Genomic DNA, 20157 nt, shown 5'->3' on the forward strand with positions numbered 1-20157 from the left:
CGTGGTGGACCATGAGATTTTCACTTACCAAGCATGAAAGCCTCTTAGGACCTGGCAGAAGTTTTATTCTTTATTTAACATGTGCAGAAGGGACAGGTGGGGACAGAGAGCAATAGATACATACAAATTAATGCGACAGTCAACAAAATCAATGTTAGAAAGCAACTTAGATGAGAACACACAAGTACCTCCACACTGAGATATATCCTGGCTACAAATCATTTCTCGCCAAGTCTGGGGATGAATTCAGGCAGCCTCCCATCGCAGGAATCGCCCCCAGGCATATGGAAAGCCCGGGACCTCTCCGCTCAGCACACGAGCGGTTGCAAATTGCCACGAACAACTTTGCCACCTTACAAAACACCTCCCACCCTGGCTCTGGAAGACCGGCCCTCGAGCAGGTTTGGGTAAGGCACACACATGCGTTGGAGACATGCACATTTCAACCCTGTCTGAGGACCGATCACGCCATTCGGAGCGCGGCTCCGTGATTCTCTTTTAAACAGCAAGTATAAGCTGCCAACATCTTTACGAAGGACAAGCCCAACAATCTACCAGTTGCCTATTTTTTTTTTTTTAACCACTGCATTGAATCCCAACGGGATTTTTCGGTTTTGTTTTAATGGCAAACCAAGAATTTGCTGATCCTCCCCGTGGCGAAGTTACTTTCAAGTCAGTGAAAGTTCTTGGCCCATGATTAAAAGTCTTTGCCAATTAGCACTCAACGACTTCAATTCATTTTTCCCCGGTTCAAGATGAGTAGGAACCTAATAAGGCTGTGATAAAAGGGCAAAAGGCACCGAGTACCCAAAGGGGATTAATGGGCTCTTCCATTTATTTGTCTTCCTAACAGCTGAACTGTTACAACTATTGACAGTCTTCAAACGGCCCCGCGCTGAACCCTGCCCGCCGCTCCGGGCTCCAATGGACATCTTCAGATCCCCAGACCCAAGGGGCAAGGGCTTCCCCCTGTGTGATGCCAAAACCAACAAAGCCCCGGGGATCAGGTAATGAAACTTCAGCTTTTCCCCCTTTGAGATTTATTTACTGGCAGCTGACAAGGGGCAAATTCAGCTCGAATTGTGTAGTCAAGGCCCTGTCAAGCCTTCAGAGGCACCCTTATGTCGAATCACCTTCCTGACTGGCATGTCGCTGAAAAGCCCTCGGCGCTGGTCCTTAACAGCTCCCGACATCACAAAGGACACTCCAGACAGATGCCTACATGGCATCCTGCAGCATTTTAAAAGAGAATTAGTGGTTTTAATTATGGTCGTCGGCTGAAAGGAAACCATGCAAGCTCCGCAGGAGACCTTTGATCAAACCCTTTTGCTAGCACAATGCCGCGGAACTGTGACTATTCCTAGCAAGGGGCCTTTTCTCGCTGAATGACTCACCAGTGATCTTTGAATGCAGACAAGTTCCTAGCCCTCCCTCTTCATTAGCGAGCATTTCTATACAGGCCCTATATAGTGCGCGGAGTCTAGGAGCTATACAATTGGGGGGAAAAAAGAATCCCTACAGATTCTGGCCTCTACTTAGGAAGTGCTGAAGGACTCTGAGTGACTTTATTCATTAAAACAGGTTGCTATTAATTAACTGTCATAATAAAATAAAGAACTATTATTTGCATTTCTTAGTGCACTCCCTTTAGTAATATGTATAAAAGATGCTTGTAACAAAAATGAATTTATAAGGGAGAAAAAAAACACCCTCAGAAGTCTCTTTTTTTTCCTTTTTTTTTTTTTTTTTTTTTTTTAAGGTTTAGGCAGCAGGAGTCTGACTAATTATTAGGCCCAGTTCTGCAAGAGAACAAATAGAGGTAAAACACAAATATGAAAGTAATTAGGAAAATGCAAAATCCTGTTTACTTGGCAACCAATTCATGCAACTGAGACTAACGAAGAGCAAATCAGCTTTGCTTGTTTGATAAACTTAAGGGTGCCACCTAAGAGGAGCTGATAAAAATTAAACTTCTGCCAGCATCCCTCAGCACTGCCTTTCAGTGAACAGGCTTAGAAACATCCATGCGACTGCTTTGTATAAAAGCACCAGCAAATCTAATTTGAACAGATTCACCGAGAGGAATTTTGTTAACTTCCGCCTCTGTTAAATATTTTCACCTTTGCAATCTGGCATCAGTGATATCTTCAAACTAAACACGCAACACACACCCCCCCACACATATTACACACATCCACAATTCATCGGGACGTAGAGCGCGTGAATGGAACAATTCCAGCTATATCTGCTTTCACCCCCTAAAAAGCATCACGTTTCCACTGCTGTTCACACCTGGGAATGCATTTGTCTGTGGGAAAATTCCTCCCTAGTTTGCATTGCTACTTACTACAATATATTATGATACATTACTTGAAGCAGACTGCGGGCTTAGATACTTTTGTGCAGCCCCTCTTTTCTCCCAAGTAGATAGTGGAATCCACAAAAGCTTCCAATTATTTCAAGACTATACAGCTAAGGAGGGGCATCTAATCAAGATAAAGAAAACCCTTGGCTCAGTATATTTGCTTGAATGGATTTTCAATAATGCAGGTAACAAAAGCATTCAAAAATTGGATTCCTAATGCTTTTCTGCTAGGCTGAAGGACTGATTCTGAGAAGGGAGAAGAAAGCCAGCCATGAGAAAGCCCCACGGAGGAATGTATGATATTCTCGCGCTCTGTACAAACACTTCTACAGGAATTGACAAAATGGAAGAGATGCAAGTGAGGCACGGTCAACCTGAAATGTAGCCGATTACAAAACAAAGAGTTAAAATGACACCTCTGAACCGCTCTTCATTCTCTCCCCTCTGCTTCTGGGGCTGTACAGCCCAGAACCCGTAGGTTTAGCTTTTATTACGCATTTCTCATCTGCTATTTGTCTGAGAATTGTTTACAAAAGACCAGGGGGGAAACTGCTCTGGAAATCATACTATGCAAAATAAATCAGAATGAGAGGGAGAAAAATAAAGAAGATTCTCTTGCAACCCCGAGATAGAGATTCCTAGACAGAAGCTTGACTTTCATATAGAGAGCATTCAGTGAAAGTCATTGCGGGAAAACTAGCACTTAGAAGGGACAAGAAAAGAATACAGGTCTACTGTTAAAGGGATCTATTAGGATTAATAACCAAGTGAGCCCAAATCTGCACAGATGAGGGCAAAGCAGAGATCAGACACAGCACTCAAACCACAGACTGACATTCACGTGACAGAGCATGCAGGTGTCACACCTTTCACTCCTGCACAAATTGTGTTTCACTCTTCCAAGCGTCTGGTAACCTTCCAGGAGGTGCTTCTCTATAACTTGATCTTTACAGAAGTACCTCTTTCTTCTCTGAAAATTATACTAATCCAAATGAAATCCTGGATTGGCAGCAATTTTTCTCCTGCAAAAAAATCAGGCTGAGATCTCATGGAACTACAGCTCTAAGTATGAAAAATCTGACAATCACACATTGCCATTAATAATACCAAGGAGAGTTTGATGTCCGTTTTAAGCCTTTGAAGGCCATGTCAATCAACAAAACATCCTGAAAGACAGACATGTTATTTCAGGTCACTTTTTCTGAAAATGGAATGGGTCGAATCTTGCAGTGGAGCTCATGGGAACCAAGTCACCTGGCCTTCAGGATGGATTGAAAAGCAGGATGGATTCATGCTCCGTTTTTTTTTAAAGTCCCCTAAAAATTCTAAAAGTTCTAAAATTGCACTTCTGACATCTCCAGTACCTGCCAGACAGGGCAAAGGAGAAGAGCATCGGCACTACGAGCCACATGGAAGCAATCCACTGACTGAGCCGCTCTCCTTTCCCCAGCGCAGGACCTCAGCACCGTGGCCTCTCTGCCAGACTGATGCAGCCCAGGAGATGCCACACAACTGCCCATGGCGTCACAGTGGTCTGCAAAGAAAAATGAAAGCTGCTTTCCTGCTATATGAAAACCGGTATTCTATGCTGGGATAAACTTAACTGCAGCAACATAATGAAAATAACCTTCCCCACAAAGCAAGCAAGGCTGGAAGGGCTGGGTTTGGGCTTACCCTACCAGCTCATGCCAGCGTCACTCCATCCGTCCCCAGGCAGGTTGTGCCTGCAGCAGTCCCCTGCACAGGTGCAGCCAGGTAGAGCAGCACGCCACGCTTGACCTGATGAAACCTACCTAACCACACCGCCACGTGGCCGTAAAAACACACAGGTAGTGCACAGCCTGAAGAACATGTCTGCAGAAGATCTTGTTGCTCAGTAACAGAAGAAACATTTAAAGCGTAAATACATTTTTTGCGTCTATGAAGGACGCTGCATTTGTAAACAAAATTAAAATCTTCACAGTATTACAGGCTCAGTGGTTTTCTTTAAAAGAAAACTCTTCTTTTTTAAACCCAGTAGTTTATTTTGCGATGCACTTTCCCCATACAAAACATTACAAAATATTCATTTGGCAATGACAATCAAAGAACAAACAACAGTACATTCTATGAAGGCGATCACACTTGATTTCTTCTTTGCTGTTATTTCTGTCGCCTTTTAAAGCCATTCTCATATTATTAATGACTAATTCAATTTTATCTCCCAACTTCAAAATTTTGATGCTTCAGGAAGCACGTCAAACAGGCTCTATACAGCTTGCTGCTTCAGATCTTTTTTTTTCATTTTCCTCAGCACCTGCAGCTCTTTCTTCAGGTGTTTTACAGCCTGCAGAATATCCTGCCGCTGGGGATCGTCCTCTGCTTTCTCAGTGTACAGAAGGAAATGTTTAACAGTTTCAGAGAGCAATGCTTCTGGATCCACATCCACCTGGTGGAGACGCAACATCCTTTCACAAGCTATTGCATAGTTTTTGTGCCAGTTCACTGGATACTTTGGATGAGAGTTGATAATTTCTTTGTACAACTGTTAAAGGACAAAAGGAAAAAAAAAAGGACAAGTTAATTAAATGAGGAGAAAAACAGATCTTAATGGTACTTCAAAACTGTCCATAGTTTTTAAAAGGACGGATGTTATTTAGATAGCCAAATCCAGACTCAGAAGATTTCTGAAACTCCATGTTTGCCATGCAGTGCGCAATAGTGTGAATCCAAATCCCAACAGGGGACTAAAATGTTTCTAAACAAATAGCTGCTCTAGGAAATGAAACATTACAGACGATCGAGATAACCTCACTGCACATTATGCACTTCCCCAAGAGAGACGTTACACCGGATGAGGGAAAAGAGATTTCACTGCAGTGCCTGGAAAGACATTTACTCAATATTTCAGGAGATCAGAATGTCTTCTGCAGGACTTAAGCAGTCTGTTGACTTCAGAGGGAATATTCATAAGCTCAACATCAGGCATGCGCCTGTGAACTTTGCTGAACAGAACAGCAAAAATCACCGCAAAGTCGGCAAGAATTTAAAGGAAAATATTTGTTGACGGTTTGCTGGGGAATAAAACATTCCTCCTCTCTGCTGACACTCACTGATCATTTTGTGCATCCGTTGACATCTCTGGCAGTATGATATATCCAGAGATACCTACGCTAGCCTATGCATGTCATTCTTTGGCTTGAAATGCAGCAGAATTAATCTGCAGTGAGAAGACTGTTGGATTTTACACTTGCTGGCTCGGATGCATGACTATATAACGACGGAGGGGACAAGTGCATAGAGGGGACGTCAGGACAAGCAATCTCTTGGCATGGGTTTGGAGCCCAACACAGACAACATAATTATAGCAAAAGCAGAGTGTTGACTGGTTAGCTTTTGGCATTCTCTGTGACCGAGAGGGCAAGTAGGGATGAATAAAATCCCTGAACAAATCTCTTTGAATCTTCTATGCTCCTGGTTTGGATGAACGAGGGAGAATGCAGATTACAGGACCACCTACCTATGTGGAAACACCATGATATTTCTATGGAGCTGAGAAATTAAAAAAATGGATGGAGATTGCAGGGAGAATTCATAACCAAAATATGTGACTTACAGTGTACGCAAATGTGTAAAGTTGTGATTTCGTTTCTGCAGTCACACTGGCAGTTTCTGCAAGGTCAAATATAAAGAAAGCTGTTTTCATCCTAGGAAAACAAGAAAAATATCCATTATAACAACTCCTTAGCCTGACTAGGTCACATCATATGATCACACACATCTTCAACATGTCCATTAATCTCTTTAACCATATGGGAGAGTACACAAGCTGTTTAAGTCTGCAGCAAAACAAATTCCTTTCCATGATGTATTTTCTCACTCTATATCCAAACTACCCTCTGCTTCTTCAAGACACTCTGAGCAGAACATATTAGTTAAAAATAACCACCACCTTCCAGAAGGATCTACCAGAGGCAATGCACTGTTGGTCTCATGCTGCCAATGTTTTCCTTCTAAAGCTTGGCACATTTATATCCAATACACCAATGCGCCATCAATGCCCATTTCGATGTGTATTCCACGCCAGTGAGTTGGCATCGCTCATCAGCTGTTGAGGGGAAGCAGGGGAAGCAAAGGAGCATCACCTGGCTTGCCACATCTCTTCATTCGCAACAGCTTCCCAGGAAGAGGGCTTGAATCTAAACAGGAATTAAAACAAAATTCAGCCACCGGATCCATGCCACTGCATTTCACCCGTTGCACAATCATCCCTTCCAACTCTAGCAGCTACAGACCTCCCAGGCTGAAAAAAAGTCTGTCATGAAGCCTATGGCTCTGACAGCAAGGAATTCAGCTGATCCTTAGTCACTCATAAAACTTTCTTCTTCTTTCTGGATAGGAGCAGTCTATGGTATGTTATGTGTCTCACAGCAGCCCAGCTATTCTCCAAGTGGGAGAGATGCTTTTTACCATCCATCCAGTTCAGTTCATCACATATAAAGTTTTGGATGTCCCATGTCCTCAATGTCTTTTTGGCCCCTGACAACAGGGAAAACAGATCAAGTTTTAAGATCAGAATTGGACCTGATATTTGACTACAAATGTCCTCTCTATTTTTAATACTATCAAGAATACCACATGCAGATTTCTTTTATTACATATTTTAAAACACAAAAAACTATCACTACAGCTTATGCTTAATTTTTCAAAGAAAAGAGCTATGTCATTTTAAATTTGGCTGCAATTCCCTTAAGCATTTGCACCTGTACCTCAGAAACACCCTTACTCAACAAGGTATTCATTCATGTTCACAAATCCAATGAATACAATGGTATTCGTGAAGGCCCCAAGTCCCCTGGAACAGAATCAGCCCCAGTACACGTGCTAGAACATCCTGCTGAATCAGGACTGTGAAGCTCAGAGAAACAAGGACCAACCACTCTACTTGTGGACAAGAAGAGTGTTAAGAGTCCCAGTCCAGTCATGTCAATGCTATAAGCGGAACTGGATAAGCCAAAAGAGTTGCACAAACCGCAGTAGTCACTGTTCCACCAGCCCCAGAGGAGAAAGGTTAGGTGCAGCAGCATTGCAGTGGGTGTGGTTATGCTGCTGGCAGAAGAATTATGAGTAAAAAAGAACAGAGTTGTGTCTGTGCCTTGTACCTTCCGTAGTCTTCAGTCCAGTTATAGAGATTTCTTGTAAGACGAATCCACTCTCCTGGGTCAAAGACAACTTCAGAAGGAACCAACTTTTCACAGGTACCCCATGGCCAAAGCGAATAGCTCTTTCTCCAGGTTGAGTCCCCTTCATGAAGACCTATGCAGACAAACACTTCCTTACTGCCAAAAAAACAGAGAGAGCAAATGTGAAGCCATGCCACAGGCCTTGGGCGACACTGCATACTAGAGCAAGCTGTACACTCCGCATCGGTGCAACGGGACAGGTCTTAGGCAGCAAAACATTTTCTGTGGCAGATACCCACCCAGAGCATTTCACCTCAGAAAGAGCATGTTCCCAGGTCAGTCCACAGGACAGCTCTCCTGCTGCTAGCAAAGACCCCAGCCGGCACTGCACACCTAGCGCAGCCCACACAGGAGCCACCACGAGAGGAGACGTCCTCTCCCCTGTGTTGGACCACACTAGCATGCCGGAAGCACTAACGAGAAGCCCGTTTTTTCCTGCCTGCACCTGGCAATGCTCTTCTGCCTACCAACACTTGCAAGGTTCACCCTGGCTAGTCTAAATGCAGATGCTATTCTTATTCATGCAAGAATCTAATCCTTTCTCCACTCCTACTAAGCTATTTTTATATGATGATTATTCCTGGAATACATTCACTCTATGCTAATAAGTTGGCCACAATGTTCATGAAGGAGAAGCAGCAGCAATTTGCTCTCCAACCATAGTCATTCTGAGTACACAGGAACGTTCCATTTTTTCAGATGTATGTGTCAACAAAAGGAAAAAAAAGATCAGTAAATATTCTCTGCCAATCACTTTCTTAGTTTTCCTTTCTAAAAACCAAACCAATCTCCAAACAAGAAAAAACAGTATATCCAGATGGAGTTACTTCTGCATAGATATTCACTTTAATTGCAAAAATAATCTCACCACCAGGGAGGAAGTCAGTGGAGCAAATTGGTCTTTTGGATGCAGTACCTAGCTGTTCCATAAAGAATTTCAGGAAAAAAGGTTGAAGATTTTAGGAAAGCTGTTACATATGAAAGAAATGCTTACTGTTTATTTACTTTGAGGAAACGATGGAGATTAAAAGCAAGTGTCCCATCAGGTAATACTCCTTCCACAGGATTCCACCGGTTCCCAGGAAAATAAATGCCAGGTAAATGCTTTGCCAGCTTTGGTAAATACCACTCATAAGTCATCATCTATCACCAAAATATTAGCATAATTAAAACAAGAAACAAAGTTTTCATCTATTTTACATCCAGAAGCGTAGCAAACTGTTTCTGCACAAGTAACGACTCTATTTGTTCATTAAGGGTCACCTCCCGCTTTAGCAACTGTCCGGGATCACACCACCAGATCAGATTACCAGCGGTTCCTGCCTAGAGGCACACAGTCCTCCCCTTCAAGAGGGAAAAGCTCTAAGGAAACAGGGAGCACCTACTGCTGATATAAGAGACACAACGGGGCTTTGGTTTGGTTTGGTTAAATACGAGGCTGTGGGTTTCAGTTTTGCCAATAGGACACAAACCCTTGTTGCAAAGCCAAGTCCAAGCACTGATGTGGCAGTGAAAGGACAAGCTTTGGAGGGTTTGAATGGGGCTTCCACACTGTGCCCCATCTCCAAGCCTGGATTCTCCCAGCAGACCGAGGACTACCCATGACCATTTACAAACCAATTTTATTTCAGCATCATGATTTTTATTTCAACAAAGCCTCGAGGAGAGAAGGGAACAAATGAACTTTTGCTTCCTATTTTTAAATCGGTCTGTTACCTCTTTCAATAACCCTTTTTGAACCTACCTCCTGGTCCACTAATGTGATATCTGGCCTCATTCCTTCACAGTAATGAACGTAACGAAGAGCATTCCCAGGTAAGTCTCCTCTTAGCAGGATCACCGCACCCGTTGGCATCGAGGACAGCAGATTTCTTGCAAAGTTATCAACAACATAATTGCTGCTTTGATCACAAGCACTTAAGAGAATAGATGAAAAACAGTATCTTAAAATTTGATATTTGCATGGCTTTGAATTTCTTCAGAACAATTTTATGCAATAAGCATCCACAGGAAAATATAGCAAGTCCTTTGCCCCGGTCAGATCTTGCTGAACAGCATCATTGCCATTGCCAAGAAACCAAGGCACAGAAATGAAGCATTTAGACTGAAGTTCCCCAAAAAACAGCAACAGAGACATTAGCCACTAATTTTGACAAAATACACACTCATTACACACCTTCATCTCAATTCTGATTTTCTCTTGGGCTAAACCTACCAGCTTATTAGTTGGAGCTGGAAGTGCCAGTATAATGCGTTAAAAAAGCCAAGTTTTTGTATGATCAGATAGAGGTAGATTTACATTACCTGAGATTAGACCCTTTTTGTTACACAATCGTGTGTGTGTGTGTGTGTGTGTGTGCACGCGTGCACGTGCTCACCAACGCCTGTGTTTCCCAGTATGTGCATACTCCAGGTGGCAGGTACAGACCCAAGAACAGGACATTACATGACTGGCTCAGGGCACCTATGGACAGGCCTTTGCGAAAAGATGCGTGTGCATGAAGGAAGGATTCATGCGTAAGTAGTCTGTGAGCTCTATACTTCACCAGCTGGCAAACCTCTCTCTACCTGAGCATCCCTACTACTAGATTGATTTCTGTCCAAACCACTGGAGAGTCTTCAGTGTGGCTATGGGATAAAGAAGCCCTACACTACAGATCTAGTTCCTCAAATAGAAAAAATAAAGAAAAAAAATCCCAGGGCACATGAAAACCTAAAGCAAAGCAATGGAAAGACAAGATGACTGTCCAGGTCAAATGAATTCTGTAAACCTTAGGAACTAAAGTACAGATTTATAGCTTTCTTTCATGAAAAGTTTATATATCTACACGGTTTTCTTCCTTCAACCCATAAGATACCCTGGTTTAAACAGCCTTGGTGATACTGGGGAAACCAAACAAGGGAGTAGGGCAGACTCCATTCCTGCAAGCTGTGACCTCCCAAGCTTAGATGGGAGCCTTGATTCGTGCCATCAAGAGATCAGGAAATACCAGTGAGGGTGGAAGAGATGGGATCAGAGGGCTCTTCTTTCCATGGCTCAAAGAAAGGGTATCAATCAGACCCGCTTACAGATGTAATCTGAGGCCACTCTGGTCCTGGCTGAGGGAATACGGGAGCCTGCCTCGGAGCCTGCTGTCCCCCTCCCTAGAGCCTTCAGCTCCTTCACTTCCTGCTGGCTTTGCCAGTGGAAGAACAACCCTCTGTCCCGCAACCCCAAGCCCCGTGCCCCCAAAATGCCCTTTTCCTTTAGAGACAAAGACAGAAACTCAAGAAGCAGAAGGAGGGGTTTAAAATAGCGTCCAGCCTGCACTTCACCCCGCAGACCCGGGAAGTCGCAGCACTGCGCGCTCCCAGGGTATCTGTTACCTGTAATTGGCACAAACTTGACAAGTAACAAGAGCGATAGCAGAAAGCCACTCCAGACACGGCAGCGCCCGGCTGTTCTCCAGCGCGGCGTTTCCGAGAGAGATAAGCCAGGCCAGTCCCAGACCCGCTAGCACAGCGACTGCTGCGTTGCTCTGCATCCAAAATCGTTCCACCTAAGAAACAATGTACACAGAGGATGTATCCAAGTGACAGGCATGACATTAATGTTTATTTATTTAGGACATGGGTCCACTTTTTCAGGACAGGATGGTCTCCGGGCTGAAAAGCTCACAGTTTAACAGCAGGCAGAGATTAAAGAAGGGGAGCAGACAGGGGATATCTTTTAATCACATTTTAATCGCAAATCACATTTCCAAATTCGCAGAGATCGTATTTCTGTTTCCCCAGTTATAAGCAAACAGAATATCTGGATGTATTTTTGCCCCTTAGGCAGCACTAAGATGACCACCTGCTCATGATTATCAGGGGTAACAGTAGCCAACTAAGCAAGAAAGAGGCTCCTTCCAAAAACTAACACCCCAGAGCAATTTTTGGAATGAAACTCACCACACCCAAAAACAGAGGTTTTGTAATATCCAAATTTGCCCTCCAAGCAAAGAACAGTGAATAAACACAGAGCATTCCAGTGAAGAGCCAAATCACGGGCCACTTCTGCCGCTTTGTCCTATAAAAAACAACATAATGTTCTAGTGGCATGATTAAAAAGGAGACAAAAGTTATATGCACTTGAAAACTACCTCTCTGCTACCCCAGCACATTTAATACTGGGAATTAGACTAGATCTATTTTGGCATAAGGCAGAGAAAGCACCCCAAAGATCACCATTCAGTCAGTAAGGAAGTGCACATCGGAGCAAATATTCTCCTCCAACTTACGGCAGGGCTGCACTTAAACAGGCCACGAGCGCCAGGGTGAGGACAGCAAGGGAGAGCTCAGACTTCATCTGCGTCAGCTGAAAACTGTGGAGAAATTAATGCATGTCTGCTTCATCCCCAAATCGCCCCAGTGCCAAATTAAAGCGTCAAGAGAAGCAGAGCATAAGCACAACATAACATATTCCATTCTGCTGTGATTAAGTCTACTGGAAATGGGAACAAACCTATTTTTTAACTTTAAAATTTTAAATGAAAGATCACTGGGGAGGGGGAAAACCAGCATTTTGACTTCAACAGAGTCCAGTCAGCTGGACATGGGCATGTTGTCCCAGTGCCGGACATGCATGGCCCATTTCTCCCTCATCTCAGGCACCTGGCTCTGAAAAAAGCCAAGGTGACTACAGGAAAGGAGCTACCTTGAGAAAAGCGACAGGGGTAGCGACAGGTTTCTCTCAACTAGAAAGTGCAATCAAGATTTTACTCACACCAATATCTCTCTCATACTGGATCCCGTCTCTGCTTTGGCCTAGATTAAAAAGAAAGAAAACCCATGAGAAACCCACACGCTGATTGACGTATCACTGGGGCAAAGAAAGTCTTTTCATTCTGTTTGCAGAGTCCCGGGCACAAGAGGCTCCTCCACAACCCCTCCAGGTGGTACCACAAAGTTGCCACAGGGAACAGTTATTGCTTAAATGAAAAAGCCAGTAAACTCTACTCAAACCTTCACTGCAAGATTTTCTTCCAGGTACTTGTCTTCAATCATAAAAGTGTGCAGGGTTTAGTGAACACACTAAGAATACCTTATTTCAGGTACTACAAAATTATCTCCCTCCAACCCAAACATACTGTACAGTTTAGCTATGATCTCCGCTATATTGGCATAGTATTTTCTGGGACTTCTCCCAGCAGCCTGAGATGAGCACATGGGCTTCCTGCATGCTAATCGGACTCGCTTGTGCCCTCTCTGCCTTCCCAGAGCCAGAGCTGCATGGATGCATGACGTTCTTCACTGCAGAGACAGACAGTCCATGGTACAAGTCTGGGAAACAAGACATGCTCAGTGGAGGTGAGGCCCTAGCTTTGCAAGGGCTTGGTGGAAAAGCCATGACTACCAGAGAAAAGATACGTGGTAAGGTGACCCAGGAGGTCTAGAAGGAATCTCAGTAAAAATGAAATTGTTAATTAAAAAGGAAGGAAAGCCAGCCCACAGGCCACTACGTGCCACCACTACCTCTTGCCTTCCATCTCATAGGTTTTTACTTCTTGCACAAGCTCCATCCTGCTGGCACCTGAGGGCAGCTGTGGCAGCTTCTGGCTCCAGACGTGTCCCTTGCAAGAAAAGGGCTTGTTGACCCTCAGCCTCTAGGTTGAGACTTCGGCAGTTCGACCCATAAAGCCAGAGTCACAGTGCTGCACAACCTTTGTGCTTCCACCAGGAAGCAGGCCAGCTCTGCAGGGATCTCGGGAGAGAAGTGTCCTCTCCAGCATCCAGTCTTCTCTCTGGTTTTCTGACCTGTCCTTAAAACGGAGCCTTCTCTGAGACTCAATGGCTGTCTATCCATCCAGGCAGGGCTCGAGCATTAGCTTAACTGGAATCAGGACCAAACATTCGGATTTTCACAGAATCACAGAATGGCTGAGGTTGGAAGGGACCTCTGGAAATCATCTAGTCCAACCCCCCCTGCTCAAGCAGGGTCACCTAGAGCATGTTGCACAGGATTTTGCTGCATTTATTGCTACCACTTCACGCAAGCTCTACTCCAGAGGATCCCTCTTGGGAATATGGAAGTAAATATGATTTGTGGTGCAGAATTACATGCAGTCCATCCGTAAGCCTCTTGAACATCAACTTGAATTCACCACATCTAAAGGAGAAAAGAGTTACAGGATTTGCATGCCTTGGTATTGTTCCGCCCAATGGAGTCTAATTCTCAGAAGACAGCTGGGAATAGGACAACAGGGGAAATCTCAGAAGTCCTTCAGAGGGTGGATCATATCTCTCTAGGAGTTTTGTAAAGATTAAGTGCCAGCAGCAGGAATTATCACATCTTTTGCCTCAGATACTACAGTACACGGCTCTCGGAGAAGGCTGTAAGAGCATGCATTGAAATGCCAACCGTGCTTGCTGGGTAGCAAAGGCTGGATGCAGCTGCTCCATGCACAGGACGTAATTTCCAAGGATGTGAAGGCTGCTGATCCAGATGAATGAAATGATATGTAAAACTTTTTTTCTTTTTTTGTCCTGATGGTGCAATTTCCCACCCCCCTGCACTGAATTCTCTGAAGCGGGATGGAAAGAAGGGCCTTGGGTGGCTGGAAGCCAAAAATCTACATCAGGGCTGGAGAAGACAGATGCAAACCCTATGCTCAGCAAACAGCCACATAATACCTCCCTCCATTTGCAAAAGCACAGACTAGTCAGAATAATTCAGATCAGAGACCCCCAAACCTATCATTCATTTCAATAAAATATTACCAAGGAGTTAGAGGAATTTCTTTTTAAGGTAAAACAGTAAAAACTGCTTGTGACCTTTTAAAATAGCTGAGTTTAAAACAATAAAAAAGGACAATCATTTATCTTAAAAAAAGAAACATATGAAATTGATGTTATCACCTCTCTCTAGAACAGCTTGCTCTTTGGGTTATTATGAATACGAAACACCTGTAGAGTTCCCAATAAATAATACGACTCATCCCATAAAGGTAAAGAGAATGATTTCTGTGGTTTACCAGCCATCTGATCTACTCCCAGAAAACCTGACAGATCAGTAGGTCAAAATCATAAATGCTAAAGAAGCAACGCTTTCAGTTTCTTCCCCTGCAAGCCATTAAATATCATGAATAGAAAGGTTCTGCTACGGCATAACTTCAGAAGAAAGTCTGTTAGAAAATGACACATATTTACCAGATTGAACGTCCCATATTCTTCCCTGAGAAAATGGGTCAAAAATCCTTGAAAAGTCGTCTGGTCTCCCCACGTCCAACGGGCTCGATTGAGGTAGGATGAAGCCGGCAGATAGAGATAAGGCAGCAAACCAGCCAAGAAGCATAAACCCAACTTCAACAAATGGCCTAGGGACAATTCCTGCACCAAAATATGTCATATTGCATAACAATGTTTATTTTAGCTTAATCACGCTGGAACTTCAAGAACAGATAAAGAAAAAACATCAAATATATTTACACAGAGCTGATCTCTCAATTTATAGTAAGTCCCTACAAAATGCTATGTTAAACCTTACGATTTTGTGGATTACCAGGAAACTGCATCAAACTGATCTCCTTTGCATGGCAGGGTGAAATTTAAGTGAAGCAAATAATATTAGCTAGGACTCATGAGTATCATACTCATTGCATCTTTCACATTTAAATCATGGCATGACATGCATAGATGGCTGAAGCACTGCAAGGCTGAGATAACCCACTTTGCAGTGATTAGGAGTTGGCTGGTATTCCATCTGGCAAAAAAAAATGCTGCTCTAGTACAACTACACACATCATCACCATCATCAGGAGTCAGTTTTGCCATTTACTTTATCATGATGGTTAAATGGCTAAATTGGATAGGCCAATTTTGGGGTGGGATTTTCAAGACTGCCTAAGGGGTCAGGAAGACAAGACTTTCAAAGGGACTTCTGTGCCTAACTCCTTTAAGTGCTTTGGAAAATCCCACCCTAGAATAGTGCACGCTTGCTTTATCATTAGCCACTGTCCTGTCAATCAAAGTACTTCCTTTACTGTTTGGGGTTATGTGGAAGACACACCATTCAAAGTGACAACCTACAAAGCAGAAAAGGTAGCTTGATAAAGTTGGCTGAAATTCCTTCAGGAGGAAGGCAGGGGGTTTTTTACTGAAAGGCACCACATTCAATCAAATATCCATCGTACTAGATGGCTTTCTGCAGCAGGCACTACTGGCCTATCCGAAGTGTTTCCAAGGAACGTTACATCGGCACAGCACTCTTCTGCTGCAACTCACAGCAGTCTCTCTGGGCCTCCCCGGTTGAAAAAAGGCTCCATTTAAAGAGCACAGATATATTGCAGAAGTGCATCATCATGTTGTCAAATGAAATACATAGTCAAAAAGGGTTTTGGTGACCGGAAGATTTTGGATCAAGCTTGTCTGAGCTGCATCTCATCTAATGTAGCTCATGCACTTCACCCTGGGCTTAATTATAACCTGTACTGTTGCCCAGAAGCATGGCTGATTTATCAGGTTGAGGGTGGAGAAATAGAAGCAGAACTGAAACAGCAGAAGTCTGAACTGCTGTCACCTTCAGGGAGCAAAGGAGAGAGAGAGGAGAGGTGGAGCTTTCTCAGGGCCACTCGTAAAGTCATCAGAGCATGTGCGTCTTCGAGGTAAGCAGCCCTTTGCAGGACAAACTAGAGTTCCTACAGCACATCTGCAGCCAGCTAGACAGAGGGACTTACAGCAGGTCACTTCGGCAGACAAGAGCATTGTACAACCTGTGAATGGGACTTTGGAGCCTAATCCAGACAGAAGCACAGCACCTTAGTGAGCCAGACGTGCAAAGAGGCTGTTTTCACCTTGTAACCCAATGACCAAGCTTAATAAAGAGGTCTAAAAAGATCCCAACAGTTCAGCACCAGCTGGACATCCTAAGAAGAGGATCTCTGGTGGGAGATAAAAGGCTCCTTTCTTGCTGTGCTGTTCATTCTGGCAGCGTCTTCGACTGTTGACAGCCTCAGTAGGTGCACGATGCTGTGCAGTAAGAGCTGATGCTTTCATTCGCTACCATGAGGGAATCAACATACAGAAACTCACCTGGAGAGTCATGAGAAATCCTGCACCGTCAGCTGGGGAAGCAGAGCCCTGATTGCTCACGCCTGTGACTTCTCACCAGCACAATCCTCTGTGTGTTTACCTATTTTCCAGTTTGTGGTAGGTCACTGAACACGCTCGTTTCCTACACACGGAGCAGTTTTTAGCTCTGTCAGTGTCATGACAGCATACTCGGTACGTTGTAAACAGCTGGGACCAGAGTCCCGTGCCAGGATGAACGGACAGGTCGCAGACTGCTCACGTGAGTGACAGCTCCAAAGCCCCTAAATTGTAATCTGCAGCTCTGATGTCAGACTGATGGACTGTAACTTCAGTGGATTATGACTGACTAGGTTAGACAGACCATTAACTGTCACTGTTCATACATCAACATAAAAGTGATACAAGTGCTCGGAAAGAAAAATTGCTAACTGCTTTAAAACAAGCTATAGGAGCCATGAATCAGCAAGAGTTAAAATACCTACCATTTTTCTGAAAAGCCGGACGAGAACCCAAGGCACAATACAAACAATATAAAGCACTATCGTGTGCTGATTGCACAAACTTAGCCCGCAGCAAAAGGCACCGAATTTGGAGATCTGGAAGGAAGGGAAAAGAACTCACGATTAGAGTTTGCAGAAACATCGAGACACCAAAACAGCTTCAACGCAGCCCACAGCACACTTGCAGAAGAAAGGCAGGTATACCACTGAGCACTAGCCAATGGCAACACAGATAACACAAGTTATTTTAGACTATTTATAGAAAGATGTTATTTGTTTAACAGAAAACATACTTAAGAAATGTTAGGCTGAGCAGCTGAGTGGCTATTTCTCAATGTACACAGAGATCATAAGTAGCATTATCATGCTGTAACGATGTAGTCTACAAATTCAAATTCACAGCAATTAGGCTCAACCAATATAAGGACCTGCACAGGTCATGGGGAGCCAACCACTTTAGTGACCTGCCACATGCCGGGCAGACTCCTAGTGTCTCCAGACTCCCCCATGTTAGACAACCTGCCACCTTTTCTCCCAAATGTGAAATTTCCCCTAGAGCTGTCCTAGCCTGCCCCCGGGGTACCACTGCCCCTATCCCCCACCTGAACCATGAGAACAGGAATCCAGTACTGCTGGGAAGAGGAGACTGCCAAGTAGTCGCTCCAAATTTTTCAGATATAATACCCCAAAATAATGCCATTATTATGTACAGAGACATCATTTTAAATAACAAACATGATTTTTTCCTCTTCCTCGGGTACAGAAGGCTAAAGTCAAGGCTACACAAACTTCCTAGGCAAAGGGAATTACATGCAACAGATCTCACTAGTCTAAAAACTCTATTTAGAGCATCTCTAAAAGAGTTTTCTGATAAAACAGGTAATGTACCCAGGCTACGCAGCATGGTGCAGAATATTTCTGGTATCCATTCCAGATTATTCACGGTTTCATTACTGGTAACATGGCCTGACACTAACAAAAGCCTCTTTCCACCCCACACTACCATATGCTCTGCTCAGCCCCCAGTCCTTCACCAGCCATACCAGTGCTGAGTCCTCTTCATTCAGGTGGGCTAGGACCAGGCTACTATAAGAACTAAACCATATATAAACCCTGGGTCTGGGCCACTTTCACCACCAGACCCCACCCCTCCTCTGAATTCCCTGTCTCCTCCTCTACCACCAGCCATCTGATCCATGCTACACCCTAAAGCCAGGCTCTACCCATGTCCCAGGGCAGCCCCTCACTGACAAAAAGCCATCAGAGTCCCACAGGAGTCGGCAGACAGGAGCCAACAACCCGCCCTCACCTCCCCAGCCCTCCCCTGGGAGGATGGGCATTTTTAACTCTCATTAGAGCATCCCCCTGCTTCCTTCAGTCATTGGAAAGAAGATGGGCGAGATGCAAGCACCTGCCTTTGACTGCATGAGGGGGATCATGCAGCAATTTTTATTGACCGGCTGGTATTCAACATTGGATGCTGCTTTGCCACCAAAACATTCACCGTAATTTCAGGACTACACTCGTGGGCTTCAGACCTGCCCTGCGGGACTCGGGACAACCAGACAAATTTTTCAAGTGTATTCATGAGTTCTAAGCGCCCCCCTGAAGATGTCTGCAAGAAGGCGTGATTTCTGACAAGTGTTGAGAACTTGCTCTTTGAAACCTGGCCTCTTCAAGGTGTGGGAAGCAGGACACCCAAAAAGCTGAAACAAACTCATTAACTGCTTCTGAAAATCTCCTTTGAAAATGCCGTCAGAGACTGGCCACATAAATCATGGAAGCAGCTTGGAAAATGCCCAACTCCATCTTTGCGGAGTTCAGTATTAGGGATCTTGGGACAGAACTGATCAGAAAATGAAAAAAATCAAATGATAAAAGAAACCATTTATAGCCAACAATGAAACATGTTATTTGAGAAGTCAGTAAGCTGAGTAAACTACCACTTTGGACTCCTGAAATTCTAGGGTAGCCCTACAAAAATCATTTTATTCACACAATTCATGGAAGTAACAGCAGGCAGGTCTGCAAGAGAAGAGATCAGATGTTCAGGCAAACAGGAATAGAAAGAACACAATCAGTGAGCATCCTAAAATCAAAATATCATTTGAATGCACAGTCTTTTTATAAAGTAGAGAAGGTAGCATGAAATTTAATGTCTCTGTATTTAATAATGTCATTATTTTAGGGGCACATTTAATTTTAAAAGACTATGCATTGAACTGCATAGAACTGATGAAAATTTTGGTCTTTTCTGTTTTTCAGTAGACACTTGGGTTTCCAACTAGATGAAGATTTCTGTATGATGCAGCTGTTTACCCTCAGGAAATAGATCAGTTCATAAAACAAAAGCTTGAACACTCACAGCTTACTTTGAGTCTCTGATGCAGGAAACCAAACTTTGCACCAAAACATTCAAATGAAAATGATTTTGGTTTTCCTCTTTCCACTGAGTGTGTGTGTAAAACAACAACAAAATCCCACCCAACAAAGTCCCAACTCAGTTCTTAAACAGCATGGACAGATTTTTAAAGGTTTAGCACTTTCAAAAACCCAGGCAGGCCAGGAATCAACATCACTGAGAAGAGGTGCTGAACACAGTCCCAAAATCTGACCTTGCCTATTTAAAGAAAGTCAAATTAATGCTAAGTGAATAAGAAATTAAACAGATGCATGCTAACTAATTGAAAGAAAATAAAGAACTATTCACTTAGCTTGAGATGTTTTACCTTTGATCTCTCTTTCGCAGTGGATGCCTCCTCAAAATGCGCGGTGAGAGCCATAAGCAGCCCCACAAACAGATTGTTTAAGCTAAAAACCTCTGCTGCGATGGACCACTGCCATGTTAGACGAGAAAATGAAAACACCCCCGCAGCAAGGATTCCTCCAGCATATGAGCCAGAAAGCCTGCAAACACAGATAACATGAAATCTTCTTTTCCAACAAAAAAGCCTACTTTATTGTCCTTTTTTTTTTTTAAACATACTGTAGCAGCAGAAATTATGACTGCCACCCAGCA

At 43.7% G+C, this 20157-nt stretch overlaps 1 protein-coding gene across 2 annotated transcripts in view; it reads right to left on the minus strand.

Moving 5' to 3' along the window:
* Window positions 1–4036: 4036 nt before the first annotated feature.
* TMEM260 (transmembrane protein 260) overlaps window positions 4037–20157 on the minus strand; it is a 40618-nt gene continuing 24497 nt past the window's right edge. Inside the window, exons 4-16 of one of the 2 annotated variants that reach the window (XM_067295128.1) lie at window positions 19868–20045; window positions 17121–17234; window positions 14758–14937; window positions 12335–12375; window positions 11850–11933; window positions 11521–11638; window positions 10954–11126; window positions 9332–9503; window positions 8582–8730; window positions 7507–7683; window positions 6490–6543; window positions 5961–6051; window positions 4037–4889 (exon numbers count right to left, since the gene is read on the minus strand). In XM_067295128.1, coding sequence (XP_067151229.1) covers window positions 4614–4889; window positions 5961–6051; window positions 6490–6543; window positions 7507–7683; window positions 8582–8730; window positions 9332–9503; window positions 10954–11126; window positions 11521–11638; window positions 11850–11933; window positions 12335–12375; window positions 14758–14937; window positions 17121–17234; window positions 19868–20045 — 1807 coding nt within the window. In that variant the 3' untranslated portion in view covers window positions 4037–4613. The remainder of the gene's footprint in view (window positions 4890–5960; window positions 6052–6489; window positions 6544–7506; window positions 7684–8581; window positions 8731–9331; window positions 9504–10953; window positions 11127–11520; window positions 11639–11849; window positions 11934–12334; window positions 12376–14757; window positions 14938–17120; window positions 17235–19867; window positions 20046–20157) is intronic. The other variant, XM_067295129.1, reaches the window with a different exon arrangement.

This window comes from Apteryx mantelli, chromosome 4 (assembly GCF_036417845.1).
Source record: "Apteryx mantelli isolate bAptMan1 chromosome 4, bAptMan1.hap1, whole genome shotgun sequence".
Classification (NCBI taxonomy): domain Eukaryota; kingdom Metazoa; phylum Chordata; class Aves; order Apterygiformes; family Apterygidae; genus Apteryx; species Apteryx mantelli.